Raw genomic sequence first — 21040 nt, 5'->3', positions numbered from 1 at the left:
AAACGGCCCAAAACGCAACGTGGACACAACATTTTCAGAGTAAAAGATGACCCTACAAACGTATTGAGGCAACATCAAAATTGACTATCAAAAAATGTTTTGAGCCCTTGCCTGTCGCGGGTACTTGGGCCTCCCACACGAGTGAGGCACCATTTTTATCGGGAGACCTGCGGGAACGCTGGGTGGTAGGAAATTTGTGTCAGTCCGGTGATGCCACAACTTTCCCACACAAAAATGTGTGGAAAAAGTGATTTTTGCAGCTAAATGAGGTGTGCAGGGGATTCTGGGTAAGAAAACGTTGGGGGATCCACGCAAGCCATACCTCCCTAAAATTCTCCAGGTTTCTAGTTTTCAGAAATGCGTGGGTTTGGTAGGTTTCCCTACCTGGCCGCGGAGCACGGGGCCAAAAACCCAGATGACCCTCCTTGCAAAACCAGGTCGTTTTGTGATAGGCAATTTTGATGTGGTCTCTACACGTTTTGGGCCCTTGCCCGTCGCGGATACTTGACCCACCCACGCGAGTGAGGTACCATTTTAATCGGGAGACCTGGGGGAATACGGTATTGTGAGGAAAATTTGTTTTTTACAAAGTTTGAGGTTTGCAAGGGATTCTGGGTAACAGAACCTGATGAGAGCCAGACAAGTCACCCCATCCTGGATTCCCCTTGGTGACTAGTTTTCAAAAATGTACAGGTTTGATAGGTGTGGATTACAGGCCGACAACTTGCAAAGGAACGCGCCAAAATCCACATAGCGGGGAATAAAATGGAAAATCATATTTACAGATGAGACAGGGTCGGGGGGGGGGGGGGGGGAGAGAGGGTATTGGTTCAACATTAGTTAAATGATATTTATAATTTTTAAAACAATTGCATTTCCTAAGAACTGGAGTCGTGTTCCGTGTCCTGTAAAAAAAAAAAAAAGAAAAAAAAAAAGAAGAAGAAGAATTCACTGTCGGGCACGCATGTCTGGATAAGGTGAGGCATAAAATCGGCTTTATTGGGAATGCTCCTTGTTGGGACCTGCCCAGTCCTGCATGAATTCTTATTTCAGAACAATTATTTTAATTCTATTCCATTCTGCATGGATTGTGAAGAAATTGCAATAAGAAAATATAAATATTGAACTGGTATTAAAGCGACAACTAAAGCAACTCCCTACATAAATATCAAAGAGTAGGATATATATATATCTAGATCGTGTGTGCAGGCATGTATCCTAGTCGCACAAAATAGTCTTCATTTCGGAAATTGTAATTGTAGGTAATGATGACACGTTTCATGTCATTTAATTAAAGAACACGCAAATGCTACCAGTGTGCTTTTCATGGCCCGCAAACATGCGTAGAGGTAATGTCACCCTTAATCCGTTTCCATACCTACGGGTCACAATTAAATGGCCATAGCGTGTGTAAACAGGGGTAAGGCGCTGCAATGTAATTGTAAACTCAGCGTGTGCAGGTTGTGTGTCACCGGCCAACGATAATCTCTTCTACTTTGAAAACCACGTGTGTCCTCTGTACTTCGCACGCAGTCTACAAACACCCACCCAGATCACCAATAAACAGCGTTCTCGTCGGTAAACACACACCCGGGGGTACAGGTCTACAATCACCTCATGCACAAGGCGCGTTCCATTTCAGCGCCGTGAAGTGGCCGTGGAAGTTCAGACGCTATAGAAATAACCCACTCATAAGATGTCTGTCAGCGTATGCGTGGATAGCTGATACAGAACACGAGTCACATAAAACTCACTATGGGGAAGAGAGTAAAATGGCAGATAAGCACAGCGTGTAAAGCACATCTGTCTTGCAAGTAGAAATATAATTTGAAGATGTACAGGTGGAGGACGCTCAACGCCTACAGGACTACATTATACACCGGCACTAGTGCATCTTCAAGCAGATCACGAACTCTGGTGCCTGTACACTCGTGCAACACAAGCACGCCCGCTTTAACGATCTGTATAGAGCGGGGCTTACGACCCCCTACATCTGTGTAAGAAGTGTTGAGCAGAGATCTGCATGACACAGTGAACCCCCCCCACGCGCCCCAGTAACCACATCACCTGCAATCAGCAGTGAAAAGTCACCATCTGCCTGTGCCCCCTAGAGCCCAGGCCAGTCGTGCCTGCAGCAGCCCCAAGGCGCATAGAAGGCGCCGGAGGCATGGGCAGTTCGGGGCACTAAAGGCACACAAGGCACCAGCAGAGCAAGTGCTAGTGTTTGGGGGAGGGCAGCGAGTGGGGCGCATAGAGCAGCCCACAGAGCAGGCAGAAATGGGGCACAGAGCAGGCACAGTGCATTGCACGGGGACGGCGCAGGGCACACGGCGTATCGGGCCGCATGTAATTATCGTGTGGGAGCCCGCGCACCAGGGCACAGTGGTAGAGATGGCACGGGCGCCGAACAGACAAAATGCAGGGCATGAAGCAGTGCACGACGGTACAGGTAACAACCAGCATTGCGCAGGGTTTTTTGATAGTGGGCATTTGTGCAAGTTGGAAAGGAGAGAAATCTGCTCCCGGAGTCCATCACTGCGCCTGTAACTTGATAACAAAGGAGCGCGCTTAGCCAAGTCCGCCACTTCAAGGGAGCTGAAATCATCTTCTGCCCAATCTGAGAAAAGCTCACTGAGAGGTTCAGGGTGAACTGCCTTAACGTGCCTGAGGTGACCCCCGGCTCCCCCAGCAAAGTCCGAGGACAGATCCAGGTACTGGGAGAGCCGGAGCTGGCATACGTTCCAGAAAAGGAATGAGTTTACATGAGGGATTGGCTCTGATAAGACAAGCGCTTTATATTTTTCGTGAAGAGGGAGCCTACCCCTCATTATGCCCGGAGTGAAGGTATCACCGCCGCTGGCCCGATTTGGCACGAAAACCGGAAGTCAGGCAGCGTCATTCCTGACGTGGGGTGGGACTGGCCGAGAGGAGAAGTGGTGACGCGGGACTCCCATGCCTGAGGGAGAGCCCAGCGGTGGCGGCAGAAGTAAGGAGAAGCCCTGGGTCAGAAGTGGCGGCTGAGGCCGCCGATGCAAGTGCGGGGTCCCATGAGTGAGGGAAGCCCCACGTGTACCAGGTCATGCGAGGCGGAGGAGATGAGACCAGGGGAGTCCTGAGACGGAGCCTGTAGCAACCACAAAAGAGCCCGGTGAGTGGGGCTCAGTTGTACCGTGGGGGCTGGTGCATGTGTTTGTCGTTGAGTGATCGAGTACGCGTACACTGGCTGGCGGCGGCTGGTGCGTGTGTGTTTGTTAGCGCAGTTACTGCATGCAGCTGGCTTGCGCGGACGGAATGGGGACAGGAGATGTGCACACCGCGTGGCTGTACGTGCGCGTTCACAGCTCCAATCGCCAATTGCCCTGCGCGGCCCCATCTCCTGTCCCACTTCCGAGGCAAGTCAGCAACAATAGATCTCACTGGCAACAGAGCTTTCGCGCTGCATTCGCCAGGCGAGACCTAAAAAAGGGGGAATCCCTCTGCTGTTTGAAGCAGAGGGATTCAGTGCCCCTGTTCTCATGACGGAATAGTTCCGTCATGAGCACAGGAGCACCGATGCTCATGAAGGAACCATTCAGTCATGAGCATTGAAGGGGTTAAAATGCTCCACTGGCTGCATATTGTTCAGAAAAATGCTCTGCGTATTATAGAATCAAGCTATCCTGGCTGAAGACAGGTAAAACCCCGAAACCGGTCCTAGGATGCTTGTTTCCGGTCCAGGAAGGACCTGGCTTGGTAGTTCGGGCTGGACTGTTCCCATGAGGCACAGGGTCAAGACTGATTTGCATATGGCCAGGTCTAAACTGGGGTGGCATGGTGAGCAAAAGAATGATGGGTTTAACCCAGAACTCTTGACTGGGGGTGAATGTTTTGATTAGTTCTGCATTCTGTCCATCAATTGTGTGTCTTTTGCAGCGTATTATTCAGCACACAACAAAAGCAAAGAAAGCCCTTACAAGAAATGTTGACCCAGGTTCTGAATAGGGCCCCCTGCCACACTGTTCCCAGTGTTAGCCATCCCCAAAGTTTGAGTCTAGTTGCGTTCCTGGTTTGTTCGATGCCACAAATGTCTTCCATGTATGGGGAGAAGGATCAAAATCATTTGTCTAGCCATAAGGTTCTTTTCCGCATCTTTCGTATTGCTGCAAAATACTTCTGTTTTTTGTTGTTGAGGACCGACATTCTAGGCGTGTTGGCCTTATATATATATATATATATATATATCAGGCTCACTGGGGATGTCCAACATGCAAGCCGCACTCGGACACAGGACAGCCTTCCCCAAACCAGCTTTATTAACGGTACAAACAGCCACTCTTTCCAGACAGCATCAGACCGCTGCCCTGACGCGTTTCGAGTTCTCCTCTTCTTCAAAGGGTGGGGCAGTCCGAAAGTGCATGTGTGGGCGTCACCTTCCTTTTGTGCGAGATCGTACGCCATGGATTGGCTTCTCTGAATGAGGTAAGTACGTTGCTTTCTGGGAGGTGAAGTCTTTATTATTTCATCAATTGGATGCGCTTTCATAAAATGCAAATTCAAGGCTCTCGATGAGCCCCGGGAAGTGTGGCTGCTCTTATCCTCGTCGTGTGCCTCACTGTCAGAGCCCTGTGTATCACGAGCTCCGTGACCTCCATTGTTCGAAGTGGTGCAGGCTTAGCGGCATGCAAGCCGCTCATCGAGAGCCTTGAATTTGCATAAAGCTGGTTTGGGGAAGGCTGTCCTGTGTCCGAGTGCGGCTGCCTGCACCACTTCGAACAATGGAGGTCACGGAGCTCGTGATACACAGGGTTCTGACAGTGAGGCACACGACGAGGATAAGAGCAGCCACACTTCCCGGGGCTCATCGAGAGCCTTGAATTTGCATTTTATGAAAGCGCATCCAATTGATGAAATAATAAAGACTTCACCTCCCAGAAAGCAACGTACTTACCTCATTCAGAGAAGCCAATCCATTGCGTACGATCTCGCACAAAAGGAAGGTGACGCCCACACATGCACTTTCGGACTGCCCCACCCTTTGAAGAAGAGGAGAACTCGAAACGCGTCAGGGCAGCGGTCTGATGCTGTCTGGAAAGAGTGGCTGTTTGTACCGTTAATAAAGCTGGTTTGGGGAAGGCTGTCCTGTGTCCGAGTGCGGCTTGCATGTTGGACATCCCCAGTGAGCCTGATATAACAAGCGGCCGTCCTGCCGCTAAGCCTGCACCACTTCGAACAATGGAGGTCACGGAGCTCGTGATACACAGGGCTCTGACAGTGAGGCACACGACGAGGATAAGAGCAGCCACACTTCCCGGGGCTCATCGAGAGCCTTGAATTTGCATTTTATGAAAGCGCATCCAATTGATGAAATAATAAAGACTTCACCTCCCAGAAAGCAACGTACTTACCTCATTCAGAGAAGCCAATCCATGGCGTACGATCTCGCACAAAAGGAAGGTGACGCCCACACATGCACTTTCGGACTGCCCCACCCTTTGAAGAAGAGGAGAACTCGAAACGCGTCAGGGCAGCGGTCTGATGCTGTCTGGAAAGAGTGGCTGTTTGTACCGTTAATAAAGCTGGTTTGGGGAAGGCTGTCCTGTGTCCGAGTGCGGCTTGCATGTTGGACATCCCCAGTGAGCCTGATATATATATATATATATATATATATTCCTCCAGGTGCCCCAGAACATGAAGACGCCACTCCACGGAGGATGATTTGCAAAACCTTTTATTGCAAACCACGGAAAGCAGCCCAGTCCTTGCTGTCCCTTACGCGTTTCAATGTAACAAACACCTTAATCATAGGGGGAGGGGGAACTTGGCAAGATCCGGTGAGTACTTCACATCTTTTTATCCCATAGCGCAGTCACTTTCCAGTAAGTTGCATGCTGGGTAATGAAGTCAAAATTAAACCTTCCAGTAGGGTCCGTTTTCTTGCCAAAATGTTTTTAACCCCAAATTCTTTATCGTTTTGCACAGGACTGCAAAACGATAAAGAATTTGGGGTTAAAAACATTTTGGCAAGAAAACGGACCCTACTGGAAGGTTTAATTTTGACTTCATTACCCAGCATGCAACTTACTGGAAAGTGACTGCGCTATGGGATAAAAAGATGTGAAGTACTCACCGGATCTTGCCAAGTTCCCCCTCCCCCTATGATTAAGGTGTTTGTTACATTGAAACGCGTAAGGGACAGCAAGGACTGGGCTGCTTTCCGTGGTTTGCAATAAAAGGTTTTGCAAATCATCCTCCGTGGAGTGGCGTCTTCATGTTCTGGGGCACCTGGAGGAATATATATATATATATATATATTCACTGAAAAAACCATAGGTTTCACACATGTTATAGTTAGCTGGACATTTTACTGATAAAAAACCAATGAAATTCCCCCGTTATAGTTACTGTAGGCAACTATAACTCACGCGACCGCAATCCTCTGCTGATGCTAATACTGTATTTAGACACTTATTTGCCCATATCTTCTTCCATTAAATTTTAGCTATACATATATTACAAATATTTTTTTTTCATAAAGACACATATGTCATCAGCAGAGGATTACGGTCGCGTGAGTTATAGTTGCCTACAGTAACTATAACGGGGGAATTTCATTGGTTTTTTATCAGTAAAATGTCCAGCTAACTATAACATGTGTGAAACCTATGGTTTTTTCAGTGAATTAGCAAGGTTTTTTAAATGCTATTTCCTAACTATAACGTGTGTGAAACCTATGGTTTTTTCAGTGAATTTGTACGGTTTTTTAAATGCTAAGTTACTTTACGCCATTTGTGGCGTGCGCGCCCACTTAACGCAGTTCGTTCCGTGCACGGTTTTTATCAACTTTAATAAGCCCTGTACATTTGGTGGCCTTCGGCCACCAAAAGCACAGGGGGTGAGGTCAATGTGGATAGTGTTTTTTTTATTTCGATTTTATAATTTCATGTTGCCAAAATTACGTTTTTTTTCTCTATTAATAAGCCCTGCACATTTGGTGGCCTGCGGCCACCAAAAGCACAGGGGGTGGGGTAAGTGTGGATAGTGTTTTTTTTATTTTTATTTTTTTACCGTAAGCGTACGGTAAGCGTACGGTAAGCGTACCCCGCGAAATTGCCGAAAAAAAAATAAAACCGTTTTTGCTCTTGGGGGATGTTTGGGGACTCCCTCAACATGACTATGTGGGAGGGAGTTGTCAAAACAGCCCCGTAACATGTTTTTGGCCATCATGTTTGATAAACAACACTCAGTGCGAGAGACAAAATGGCGGACGCCGCTTCCTGGTTTCGGCCGATTCGAATGTTTACTAAGATCTAAGAGCCAATCAGAATCGCGCTCGCGCACGCCACCGTAAGCTTACGGTAAGCGTACGGTAAGCGTACCGTAAGCGGGCTCAGATATATATATTGATTTAAAGGCTATTTTCTCAGAATCTACTGAACAGATTTACACCAAACCTACAAAAGGCACTTCCTTGACCTAGGGACTACCTCTCTGCCAAATTTCTAGTAATTCTGTTCAGCCGTTCGGGCTGTAGCTCGTTCTAAAGGTCCTATGGAAAAATGCATGGGAAAAACGCGTTTTGGGACCCCCCTTTTATCTCAGCCCCCGCTTGACGAATCCCCCCGAGACTTTCAGGGTAGGAGCGGAGCGTAGCGCCCCACCTATTTTGAGAAATTCGCGAGGATTCGTCGACCGGCGCCAAAGTTATTCAAAATAGAATGTTGAGGTTTTCCTATGGAAACGTGGTCCTAACTATAACTACCTACTGGCGACCGCCAGTAGGTAATATATATATGTTTCTACAGCATGTTTTTGAGAATGATTTATATTAGACTGGCTTTGAGTTAGTAATAAATCTTTTAACTTCAAGTTACTGACTCAGACCTTTATTGTGTGGTTTTAATGATCACACTGTACTTGGAGATATAAACTGTTGTTAACCCGTTTTCCCACTGACCTTTTGGTCTCTGCACTGCTCCCCCTGCCTGGCCTCTCACAGGTCTTGCTTCCCTGTTTCAGGGACACCGGATCGCTCCAGCTGTTGCCCAGGAATGACCTGCCAGTAATCGAGGGATTGTACCTCTGTTGTGCCTGTGTTTTTCCCTTTTTGTTAGTGTCAGTGCAATTGGGTTTTGTTCACAGGGGGTCACTGGTTAGAACTAACTATTCTAACTGCCAGCGCCGTTGCCTCTTACAGCTCTCCCTTACTGCCGCTTACCACCGCCCACCCCCAGGACAACATATGCAGGCAGCTGCACGGCTCCCGCAGTAGCCCACGGACCTTTTAGTCTTCTACACCTCTCCCTCCATCTGGCCTCTCGACACTGGGTCTTGCCTCCCTGTTCCAGGGACTCCGGTTCACACGAGCTGTTGCCCATGAATTACCTGCCGGTAATTGAGGGATTTTTCCTCTGTTGTGCTTGCGTTTTTCTCTATTACTGGGTCACTGATTTTACTTACTTGTTAGTGTCAGTACTATCTGGTTTTATTCACAGGTTGAAACTTTGCTGTTCCAACTGTGCCTGCACCGTTGCCTCTTCTGGCAAACTCAGTTCCTGACCTCCAGCTTAGCCACGGCAACCCCTAGAACTACGTATGCAGGCCTCTGTGCTGCTGGCACACCTAAAACAAGCCCATCTGCGCCGATCCTTGCCTGAACCATGCCCATCACCAGAAACCCTGGCCTTCCAAGCACCAACCATTACTCTGCCGCAGACCTCCACGCTCTAGACTCCAGATGCAAGAAGAACTGCTGCCTCGCATCACCAAGCTCCACTGCTGGCCCTCTCTCCTGCCTCGGCTGACGATTCACCACGCCCCCAACACCGGTCACCGCCACAACTTCCTGGGACACAGCAGCCCCGGAAGCCAAGACCACTGCAGGAAAACTCTCCTGCCTCCTACTCAACGCTAAATCCCTCAGCAAACCCCACACCGAAATTTGGGACAACATCTCCACCCTCAGTCCTGTTGTGGCTTTCATCACGAAAACCTAGCTCACCCCTGCTTCCAACCCAGACATGGCCGCGGCCACCCCTAGCGGATACAAAATGAAGCGCTGTGACTGCATCAACAGACCCAGAGGCGCTATCGCCACTGTACACAAAGAAGCAATCACCTGCACCATTTCCAAACGATGAAACCTCAATTGAAACACATTAACTTCCAGCTCCACACAGACAACACTACCCTCTAAGGCACTCTCGCATACAGAGTGCCAGGACCACGAGCCGGCCTCAGTGATGTCATCGCAGACTTCATCACCCCACTTGCATTAAAGCCAAACACTATGTCTTCCTGGGAGACCTTAGTTTCCACCTGGATGACAAATCAGACACTAACTCTACTGACCACCTCAAAAGGATGGAAAACAGACTCAGATAGTCGCAGACCCCAAACACAAAGCAGGACACACACTTGACCCCATCTTCATGTCCAGCACCAGAATAAGATACCACCACACCACCGAACTCACCTGGTTGGATCACTCCATCGTACACTTCACCATCACCGGACCTTCCCCCCCCCCCCCCACCTCCCTCCATCCCCCCTCCCACTCCCTTCCCCCCCACATAAAGCACCTACCACTGACTGATCAAATCTCCTAAAAAAGAGGCACTTACCCACCGGATAGCCACAGCAACAACCAAGCCAAAGAACTCGTCACCATCATCAGAGAGTTCATCGACCCATCAGCCACCGAGAACGCCACTCCGCCTCCCAGGAACTCCGCAACGCACGCAGCAAGTACTTTCACAACAAAATAACAACCATCTACAAAAACTTCGACCCCCCAGCCAGCAAACCTCCTCAACCACCGATCGACTACTACCACCACCACTGGACTTCCACTCACTGTCTGGAAACTACACACCTCACCGAACACCTCCACTCTGATGGGCACCATCCACTCTGGAGCACCTACCAAACACTGCCCTGACCGACTTTTTAACCTTGGAAAAGACTAAGTCAGCGACCAGCTCAAAACCAACCTCAATGCCCTGATAACCACAGCAACGTACCCAGATGCCTGGAAACACACCAAAGTTAAGCCACTCTTCAAAAAGCCCTCAGCAGACCCATAACTACCACTCCACCTCATTACTTCCTGTTCCTGTCAAAGTGCTGGAGAAGGCCATCAACCTCCAACTTACCAAACACCTGGAGAAGAGCAACCTATTGGATCCCTCTTAATCAGGATTGAGAGCTAATCACAGAATCGAGGCAGCGCTGATAGCCACAACGGACTTCTGCACCCTTCGACAGAAAATTGGCCACCCTGATCCAAGTTGACCTCTCCGCAGCTTTCAACACCATCTCCCACCAAACACTCATTGAACGATTACACCAGGTCGGCATCACAGATGGCGCACTCAGCTGGATGACATCCTTCCTCACAGAACGCACCAATAAAGTTCGACTACCTCAATTCACATTGCAACCCAAGAACAACATTTGCGGCGCTCCCCAAGGCTCATCCCTCAGTCCAGCACTCTTCAACATATACTTGTCACCACTAGCAGACATAGTCAGATTGCATATTATCAGTATTATCGCCTACATCGATGACACCCAGCTCCTATCACTCTCAGCAGACCCCATAATGACTAAAAGGAACTTCCACAACTGCATGGAAAGCGTCTCAGCCTGGATGACGGGAAAACTAACTAAAGCTCAACACACAGACAAGACTGAAGTCCTGATATTTAGCAAACACGCCAACCTCTGGAACGACTCCATGCGGCCTTTGCATCTCAGACCCACCCCCATGCCTACTGACAACGCCTGCAACCTCAGCATCATCTTCGACAGTGAGCCAGCTATGAAGCACCAAATCAACGCAGTCGCCTCAGCTTGCTTCCACACACACACACTGCAAGATCTTCAAGTGACTACCCATCAACAACAGGAAGTCAGTAACACAATCCCTTATCACCAGCCGGCTAGGCTACGGCAACGCACTATGTTGGCACCTCTGCCAACCCCATACAAAGTCTCCAATCAAAACAGAACAGTGCGGCTAGACTGATTCTCAACCTGCCCAAAACAGCCCCCCATCACCCAACACCTGAAGGACCTACACTGGCTCCCAGTCCAGAAGAGATGCCTCATCAAACTCCTGACCAATGCCTACAAAGCCCTCCACAACCAAGGACCTGCCGAACTTAACCACCAACTCCATTTTCATAAACCGCCCAGAAACCTACACTCCGCGCACCTCACCCTCGAAGCAACCCCCTGCATTTGCCACAACAAAGAAAAACATTCACCCATCTAACCGCCAAAGCCTAGAATAGTCTCCCACTACACCTCTAATCAGCCCCATCACTCACCGTTTTCAGCATGGGACTCAAGACCTGACTTTTCGATTGAGACCGAGAACAAGTGCCTGGACGCCCTCACGGGCGACAAGTAGCGCTATACAAGCACTAAAGGCTGCTACATAAGGTCTATCGACCAGAACTTAATTGGAAGGAAAGGCCCAGAGAGTTCTCAGAAATACAACCGTTAAAGTAACTCAATGGAAGCAGTAAGCCAATCTGATTTTCACTACATTAAAGGTACATTTGTTGACCTCTGGTATAGGACCAGAGTACCGCGGCCTTGCAGATTCACCCAAGTGTCCAAGGCCGCCTCCTCACCTTGAGATGAGGCCCCTGCGGACCGCAGGACACCAGCACGTTGTCCGGCTTCAGGTCCCGGTGCACTATCTGGTTACGGTGCAGGAAGGCGGCGGCGCTGGCCAGCTGACCCATGAAGGTGCGGTTCAGGCGCGGGTCGGGCCCGCCGCGGCCCAGTAGGTAGTCGTTCATGGAGCCGCCGTCGCAGTACTCCATGACGAACCATACGGCGCACGTCCAGCCCGGCTCGGGGCAGCTAGGCCGGCCCTTCAGGCAGCTCTCCACCAGCTCCAGGTGGTGCACCTCCTGCTCCCGCTGCTCGTCCCGGGCGGCCAGCGGGTGGAAGTCGCTGGGGGCGGCGGGCTGCTTGGGCTTGGTGCGCTGCAACACGGCCTCCTCCAGCCGCACCACATTGCAGTGCTGGCCCCGCACGCTGCACAGCGCCCGGAACTCGTGCAGAGCAAGTTCGGCTGTTTCTGGGGCGGCGCAGGGCATTCTCTTGACGGCCACCTGCGCACCGGTGCGGCTCACACGGGCCTCGAACACTACCCCGTAGCTGCCGCGCCCCACCTCCCGCAGCAGCCGGTAGCGAGCCTCGGGGCCCGCCATGATCCGCGCAGTGACGCACCACAAACGACCAAGAAGTCTGGGGCCCTTGAGTTCGCTTCTCAGGGTAGGCCTCCTCGATTATGTTTTCTCCCTTTATTCTTTTTTCAGGAGGCGAAATATTTTACTTCTGTATTATAACTTGGAGATGGGGGAGTGCAGGTGGCCGGGATGTGGAGAACCGAAAGTGGACACAGTTCCTTGAAGTTTCCACAAAATCGAGGTCCTCGTGGGTTGGAGTTAGAGAGATTTGGACCAAAGGGTCTTGTTTAGGTCGCACGTGTGAGGCTTGTTTAAGGTTAATTAACGGTGAGTGTTGATAGATTGATGCTGGCTGATAAATGCAAGACGCTCTAGTTTGTGAGATTCGAAGCTGGTTTGAATTTCCCGCGCTAAACGATACCCCCTAAAATACTGTAGTCCACCTTCTGCCGTTAAATTGACACACGACTACAGCTCCCAGGTTGAATTTGTTAGAGGAAAGCACAGGATTGTAAAATAGTGTCAATGACGACACATAGACACATGCTAACCTCAATTATATTTTCATTTTTTAAATTTGTAATTATGTTCACTAAATCTGAGGTTAATTCAAACTGTTTAAAGTTGTCAATGTTTGTAATCACTTGTGAGAGGAGTACTCGTTTCTTGATATGATTTTTAAATATGATTTTTGTGCTATGGGCTAAGCTCCTTCCTGACGGGAATTTGTTATTTTATTTTTCTTACTACGTTTACGTCGGGTATCTCTTCAGAGCGTACCTGATGGCGAAGGTGGGAATTGTATAAATATTTAAATTGGGGTAGACAAAGTGGATTTCTTCGTGGATGAGGTGTAGCTGTGTTATGATTCATTATGTTTGCCAGTCTCTCACTGGGTGTTCCCCACTGTTGATGGAGGATCATAATAAAAAACAAAATGAGGAGATTTGTATAGAAGGACAAAGAAGAAAATGTAAAAAAAAAAACTTTAGTGCAATGGGCGGTGTTATACACTCTTTGGAATCAGGCCCAGCTCCAGGAATTTTTATCTGGATGGGCCAAGGGTGCATTCGGGTGGGCCACAGCCGCCCAATTTTTTAGAGGTATCCTTCAAGCACTATATTACATCATATCTTCTTCCAAACATATACCATGATGCAAACATTAGACTCTGTGTGTATACAGAGCATGTAGAGGGTAGGGTTGAGGTAAATTGCGAAAAGGTTCATTTTAGGGTTTAGGGGTGGGTAGTTGTAAAGGGATGTACGGGTGAAGATAGGATTTAGGGGTGGATAGTGGTAAAGGGATGTAAGCATTTTGTGCATTGTAGCCTTAGTTTGCTTCTATCAAATTAATTAGACAAATACCTAGAATACTAATGATTTGTGAGTTTAAAGTGTAGGACTAGAAACAATGTCCGTGATAACATGAAGGGAAGTTGTCAACCTACATACCTGCGAATGCTTTTGGTACCTCCAGATTTGCGTAGAAAAAGCTTCCTAAATGGAAAGGGGCATAAACACAACTGCTGGAATAGGGATTGAAAAAAACAACTCTCCAGGCTGCATTCCTCTTGTCCTTTGCACAGGAGCGCAGGAACGGGACTCCATATTATGTGGAAGTGTTAAAACCCATCTCAGCCAACTGAGAAAAGGGAGTAAGGAAGGTTAGCAAGAATATGTTAATATAACAGATATCTACAAGAACTGGTAGCAAAGACTCAAAAAGTGAAAATGTGCAGAGTAAAATCATCAAGATCAAATATTAAGGATCCAAAAGAAGAGGGTAAACTCAGAATAACTACAGTCTGCCTCCAAAAAACTCTTATACCATAAGATTCAGGATGCCATTTAATCATAATTACCAGAAGAGGCCCCTAAACAAGAGGCCACCTTTCATCCCAGACAGATGGAATCTGGTTGCGCGCAGCGTAGCACACCGCCATCCGATTCATGGAAGCTCACTATAGGTTAGTCTCTCCTTTATTAGTGCAACTACACAAAACTTTGCAGTGCTGCTGGCTGTAGAGTAGAGCAAATGGCAACTCATCACCCCAAGCACCAGGCATGCAACTGGCTCACAGGTCAACCTATTTCAACTTAAGGGTGTTTGCCTCGTTCACAAGAGTTGGTTGCCACTTACCACAGGAGATCAAACCCTAAGCAGGAGCTATACTCATTCCACATTCGAGCAACCTCTCCAGTATAGAATGTACAAATGGTGACCACTGATACAATGTTAAATGATCTATGCATTTCCACCAACCAGAGTCCAAAAAAGCTGATTAAAACGTATCTGTTCTACTTATGACGGTGTGCCAAACATTTCATTGATAAACTCCAATTTTCCTTTTGTAATTTAAATTTGAGAGCTCTGTCCCAGAGCACTTTAAATCTGCATATTTATATGCTGGTCATAGCTTAGAATAGAATGTTTAGGGATGCACCTGTGGTGTGGTGGGGCCCCAACTCTCTAGGAGGACCCTCAATCGTTCAGAGGACCCATTTATCCTAAGGTAAATGAATATCAGTGAGATATGGGAGTCTCAGAGCCCCCTCATCCTATTTTGCAAATTGACCCATGTTGCACCCCTATGAATGATCTGGCTCCAGTACCACTGCACCTACTGCACCCTGGTATCTCTTGTCTTCTGCTGACCAGGGTACCTGTCCTATAGGCTTGGACTGGGACAAAAATATTGTCCCGGGCACTAAAATGAAAGTGCCCCCCTTAGCGAACTAAATAGTTAAAAAATATGGCCAAAATTTGCATATCAGTCCAGTTTTTAACTTGGCAAGACACGGTGTGTGGATATTTTGCAAGGTCTGGGAGCCTGCATGGATTTGTGTTCACTGCAGGCAATATTTGTGGAAATATCGGGGAAAATCAATAGTAAAACCTAGCTCACCAGACCATAAAATAGGTCCATAAACTGCTAAAAAACTGTCCCACACATTGATCTGTCAGACTAGCCCATTGGGCACTACTTGGCTGCCCTATAGGCCAGTTCAATCCTGCTGTCCTATCTTCACCCCAACATCCCTAGCTTCCACCCAAAGTATCCAATCCCTCTAAAATAGATTACTGCCTCCCGTCTATATCCTATAGCCTAATATTCAAACATTTGGGGGTGTTACATCACACACATAGGGTTGCCACATAGCTTGTTTTATGCTAGCCTCAGTGGAATTGTAATGTCCCGGCTAGTACAAATATTAGTAACATCACCTGAGGTCAGTATTTTTTCCCCTTTCTTACTTAAAATAGTAAATATAAGAAGTATGCAATTTAAAATGTGTTTACTGTTCCGCATATGACCTGATTGATAATTAAAGTAAACAAAATCAGAAAGGGAACATTTAAAATGAAAACAAATTAGTTTACATTAAGTTCTATTCATGGATCATGTCCAACCTTTTGCAGAATCCCAAAAACGTGAACAAATGGTCAGTGTTTTTCTGTTGAAAAGGCGTCAGCCTGACCCACACACCATGCATGATCTTATAAAACAGCAGCTGAAGGGCTCAGGAAAGGTGCAAGGCTATTGCATGCTTAATTTCTGTCCTGAGGGGCTGGAGAGAAAAGGTGAGGCCCACAGAGTAGCACATGGAGCAGGATGGAGCCCCCAAATAGCAGTAAAAGTTGCTCTATGGCAAGAAAAACAGAACAGCTGGAAATCCATACCTCTCGGTTCGAAGAGAGGACAGGATTTATTCCCCTCGCCATGCCCCTAATGTGCCTTCACTAGTAGGCGGAGATAAAGCCCACCGCTCCAAAATGAGATGCGTGATTGGGGCTCCTTCGAGACAGAGACCCTGGCTCAATCACACATCTCCAGTACCAAGAAACAGGAACGGGTAAAACACTACAACGTTTGGCCGATGACACAGAGCAAGTTAGAGGAATTTAGCAAGTACATTTTTATTTTTTTATTTGGAGAGAGTATACAAAGTACAAAAAATGTGTTCATGAGCAAATTTAAATACAAATATAGCTAATATATATATTTACGCAAAAAAATCTTTTTCAGCATTTCTTAGATATATACAATGCAAATAAAATCTCTAGTCAGTTAATTTCTACAACAAGAGAAAAGACCTAAAACCATAATTCTGCCTGACCCCTTACGTTACACTTTGCTTTATAAACCATTTCTTCATTGGAGCCCAGATTTCCCTACCTCTCCTGTTGGCATCACGGCCTTTAGACTTATATAATGATTTCTCAAGGTGATATATAGCCAGCAGACGACCTAGCCAAGCATGATATAAAGGTGGATCCGCATCTTTCCAATGTGTGACAATGAGAAGCTGGGCCACAGCTATTGAGATAAAAACAAATGTGTTCTTTCAATAGTCATATTGTGCCTTCTCATCACATCCTAACAACATTAATGTAGGGGTTATATTGATTACACTCCCTATTGCTGCTGATAAAAATTCCTCTATTTTCTTTTTAAGGGGTTCCAGTTTCTCACACCCATTAAACATATGAATTATGGGGGGAGGAGCCAAGATGGCGACCGGGACGGCAGCGTAGACTCCCGGCTCCGTGAACCTCCGTATCCCGCACGGATATCCTGCATTAGATCCTCAGCCTGCGCTATGCGCCCGTGTTTGTGAATGAGAGCGGCAACCGATCGAGTGACTCCGAAGTTTCTGGCGGCTGTACCGCCGGAGAAACGGGTATTTGCAATTTGCGGCCTGTGCGGCCCTGGAGCCGGGACCTCGAGTGGACACCTTGGCCGGGTGGCAGTTTCACAACAGCGGCCTTTGGTGACTGGGTGGAGTCGGACTGCCGGATCGGTGCGACTATCGGCCTACATTTCGCCGTGGTCGCTTCCTACCACTAAGCGGAGCGGAACAAGTGCATGCCCGGGGTGGCAGTTCCACGACTCTCCGGTGATTGCCTCTGCCTTCGACGGTGAGCTGCCCGAACGCCGCCCGTAACTCGCCCTGATTCCTGCGGGCTGCTCCCGGATTTTCGCGGGCGCTGGTCCGTGGTGGGGACGACTGTTGCCCGTGACTACATAACGGATACATTTTTGGTCTGCCTCCGGAATCCTGTTTGCCAGCGACATGGACCTTGATGCGCTTGCCCCTGGGTCCCGGTCCCAATACGGGTTGGACCTACCCGGCGGCCATCTTGTCACGATGAAGTCTACCATCCTGTCCACCAGGTCACAGCAGGATCGGGAGTGTGCGACTCTGAGGAGCGTAGCGGAGCGATCGCAGAGAGCTGTGCTGGGGTACCGGGACCTTCTCGAGGCTCTCGGTGCCCTTCATTCCACCTTGCTTCATGGCGTTTGGGTATTGGGGAGTAGGCTTGACGGTGTGGCATCAGCGTTGGGACAGTTGCGGCCTGCCTGTCCTCCGATACACAGGGACTTCCTGCACTGCACTCAGGACGACCACATCGGGGCCACCACTGTGCCTAGTGACCAGCTGGAAACTCCGGACAGTCTACTATTGTGTGATCGGCTGGCTGTGGATCTGATCTGTCCCGGAGGTATTGGACCTGAGTGGGGGGGGGTGGCCTTGTCCGGTGTGCGGCCTCCGGCGACCCTGGGAAAACTCAAGCAACGGTTGTCTACTCTGGCTGATTCCGCCTTCCTGGACCTTGTGTGCAGTGCAGATCCTGGGGCAGCACTGGGAAAGACGTTCCTCCATAATGCTGACTGGGTTGGTACTCAGAGACTTCCACCCCACCGGGGTGCGTCGCTTCCTGGTCGTTTTTGGACGCTCCTTTACCGTGTAGCATTGGACATGGCGCCGGGTCGAGGGGTATGCATGGGCGGATTTGCCAAGAGTGGCCAAGGATAAGAATGCTCTTTCAGTGGTGGTCGGCTAATAGGCGGGCGGGCTCGGGGTTGCGTGCTCTCATGGTATAACTGTCGGTATAGTAGGTGCAAAATGCTCCCCATCTTTCTTTGACATGGTCGATTTTGTGTCGCTTACTGTTTGCTTTGGGGGAAACATAATGTGCGGGAGGGAGACGCCGGGGGCATGTTTTGAAGGCCCTCCTCCAGTTTATTAATACTCTCTCTACCCCCCCTTCTGGTGGGGTTCTTTTCTTACTCCTTTTTCCCTGTTTCTTCTATATTTCGGGTCTGGTTCCAGGGCGACAGGCACACTGCTGGGGGGGGGGGGGCGTACTCATCTGCAGAGGTGCAGGGTGGGGGGTCGGGGGAGGGGATTCTTTAGTCTTTAATCTCTTTTTTCTATGGCCTCCTTTTTCTTCTCTGATTCTTCTTGTTTTCTCTTTTCTGGGATCAGCGTGGTACACCTCCTTTGTTGTGAATCGTTGCCTTTTCATGTGTGCCACAATTTCCGGGGTGTTCTCTGGGCTTTAGGGCAGGGGACTGCAGGCGCAGCTGGGCATGATATTCTTCCCTATCCTGAATTTCCTGTGTCTGCGCCATTGATTCAATAGATTGCTGTTTATTGCTTACGTTTATCATTCTGCCTGCCTCTTATCGCTGTTGGGAAATTGTTCGGCACCTGATCCTTCTGTCTTTTTCCATTATAAAATGAAAACCCTTTTTATCCTGGGGTCCTACCTGCGCTCTTTACTGGCCAGACTATATTAGCATGAAGATTCTGCTCCCCGAGGTGCTGCCTGTGTTAACATTTGATCTCTGTTGCTCTGACTGCTTAGCGGCCGGCCCCGGGGGGTTGTAGGCCCATACTTGTTATTGATTGAAATGTCAATAAAGGTTTTTCAAAAAAATAAAAAAAAACATATGAATTATGTCTGCTGGACCTTAATTAGATCGAGGACACATCATCCTCTCTTTTTCCCCACCAATGAAGTTTTGCGGGAGTGAAATAGAGATCGTATATCGTGTAATAATGTTGGGCTTTTAAGTTAGCTGCGAGAAATGTCCCCTTAGCTAAAGTTAGTGATTGGTACAAATCAACATCAGGGTCTCCTGCTCTAGTGGCCCACTTAGTTTCTACTGACTCCAGATCATCGGAGTGTGTCTATCAAAACTTTATATATATTTTTGATTGTTATCTGGGGCTGAGACATGGCCTCTATTAAAGGAATCCTGTTCACGGAGATCCCCTCTTCATTGATTTGATATAAAAAGCTGGTAAGTTGTTTATATTTAAAATATGTTCCAGCTATTATATCATACCTTTGCCGCAGCACAGAGAACGACAGCCTCTGTTCAATTAAATATAGATCTCCCACCTTCAGGATTCCCTTTTCCTCCCAATGCCTACCCAGTGTATCATAAGTTGATATGGGAAATAGAGGAGATCGCCATAACGGCATATATCTGTTGTACTTCGGTATGTGCATGAGCCCTACCATTCTTTTCCATATTTTTCAGATTGCTATTACCACCTTGAATCTGGTATTTTTGTAATAGCTGGCCTCTATCTGTCGGAGAAGTACCCCCTGTGCAGTCCTTCCTATAGCTAGCTCATATATCGAGGGGAGGTCCCTATATACATCCCGTTGTCTGTACCCAATGCCTGATGAAATCACAAAAGCCATCTGTTGTAAAAATGTTGCATAGTAGTAGTATCTAAGGTTAGGAGCGGACCATCCACATCGATCTTGTGGTAACGTTAAAAATTTAAGGGATCGTCGGATTTTAGAGTATTTCCAGACAAAATTGCTAACAATACCATCCAGTTTCTTTAAAAATAGATCTTCAATTTCTAGAGGAATGGATCTGAACATATATAGGACCTTAGGGAGCATAACCATTTTGAGTATATTACATCGTCCTGTAAGTGAAAAGTGAAGTAAATCCGTACTATTCTTATTTATCATAGGTAACATATTTATTTTCCAGATGGAGTCTACGTTACTGCTAATCTTAATTCCAAGATCAATTATTTCATCTAATTTTCGAGGATCATTGCAGGGAGTTTTAGAGTTACATAAAATCTGGGTTTTTCCTGTATTCAGTAAATAGCCGGATTTACGTCCATACTCGCTGGCTAATTTCTGAATTTGAATAATTGCTTTTTCTGGGTCGGTGGTTACCACCGCCAGATCGTCGGCATAAGCTATTATCTTTGATTCATAGCTGTTACAGATGACTGGCGCGATTATCTGGTCTTGGAGGATTTGCTGTATAAAAATATCGATATAAAGGGCGAATAGTATAGGAGAACAAGGGCACCCCTGTCTTGTCCCTCTTGCAATGTCAATAGAGCTTGATTCTTGACCCATTATATTTAGTCTCGAATATTGTCTATGATACATTGCCTGTATAGCTGTTATAAAGCCAGGCCCAAACCCACTCTGTACCATAGTCGCCCACAGATATTGCCATGAGACGCGGTCAAATGCCTTCTCTGCATCTAGGAGGATCATAGCCATCTTCTCACCAGTTATCTCAGTTATATCAAACAAGGCTATAGCACGTCTGATATGGTCTGTTGTGCCTCTTGTTGGTATAAAGCCATGTTGCCATGGTGAGACTAGATGAGCTGTGATCCCCCTAACCGAGTCGTGAGAACTTTAGAATACAATTTAGTGTCAACGGTCATGAGGGATATGGGTCTGTAAGATGCAGGGTTAGCAGAGGGTTTCCCTTTTTTAAAAAATACCACAATATCTGCTCCCTGCCAGGACTCCGGAGGAACCCCATTATATTGTATTCCAAGAAACAGGTCCAAGAGCAGCGGGGCTAATTCCTCTTGGATTGCTTTATATAGTTCCAATGGATCTATCAGGACCTGCCGCTTTTCCTGAAGCCATGGATTTTAGGGCTAATAATACCTCTTCTATTGTGATCTCTTTATCCATCTCTTGTTTCATTTCTTCGCTAAGCCTACGCTGACTTCCCAGAATTGTTTCGGTTTCGTTGGACAGCAAAGAGTCAAGACTAT

General features: G+C 47.7%; 1 protein-coding gene across 3 annotated transcripts in view; it reads right to left on the bottom strand.

Moving 5' to 3' along the window:
- LOC146821977 (serine/threonine-protein kinase pdik1l-like) overlaps positions 1-12560 on the bottom strand; it is a 179161-nt gene extending 166601 nt beyond the window's left edge. For all 3 annotated transcript variants that reach the window (XM_085609400.1, XM_085609401.1, XM_085609399.1), the window contains exon 1: positions 11619-12560. In XM_085609400.1, coding sequence (XP_085465526.1) covers positions 11619-12206 — 588 coding nt within the window. In that variant the 5' untranslated portion in view covers positions 12207-12560. The remainder of the gene's footprint in view (positions 1-11618) is intronic.
- Between the last annotated feature and the right edge of the window lie 8480 nt (positions 12561-21040).

This window comes from Triturus cristatus, chromosome 6, assembly GCF_964204655.1.
Source record: "Triturus cristatus chromosome 6, aTriCri1.1, whole genome shotgun sequence".
Taxonomy (NCBI): Eukaryota; Metazoa; Chordata; class Amphibia; order Caudata; family Salamandridae; genus Triturus; species Triturus cristatus.
This window is presented reverse-complemented; position numbering and strand designations above follow the sequence as displayed.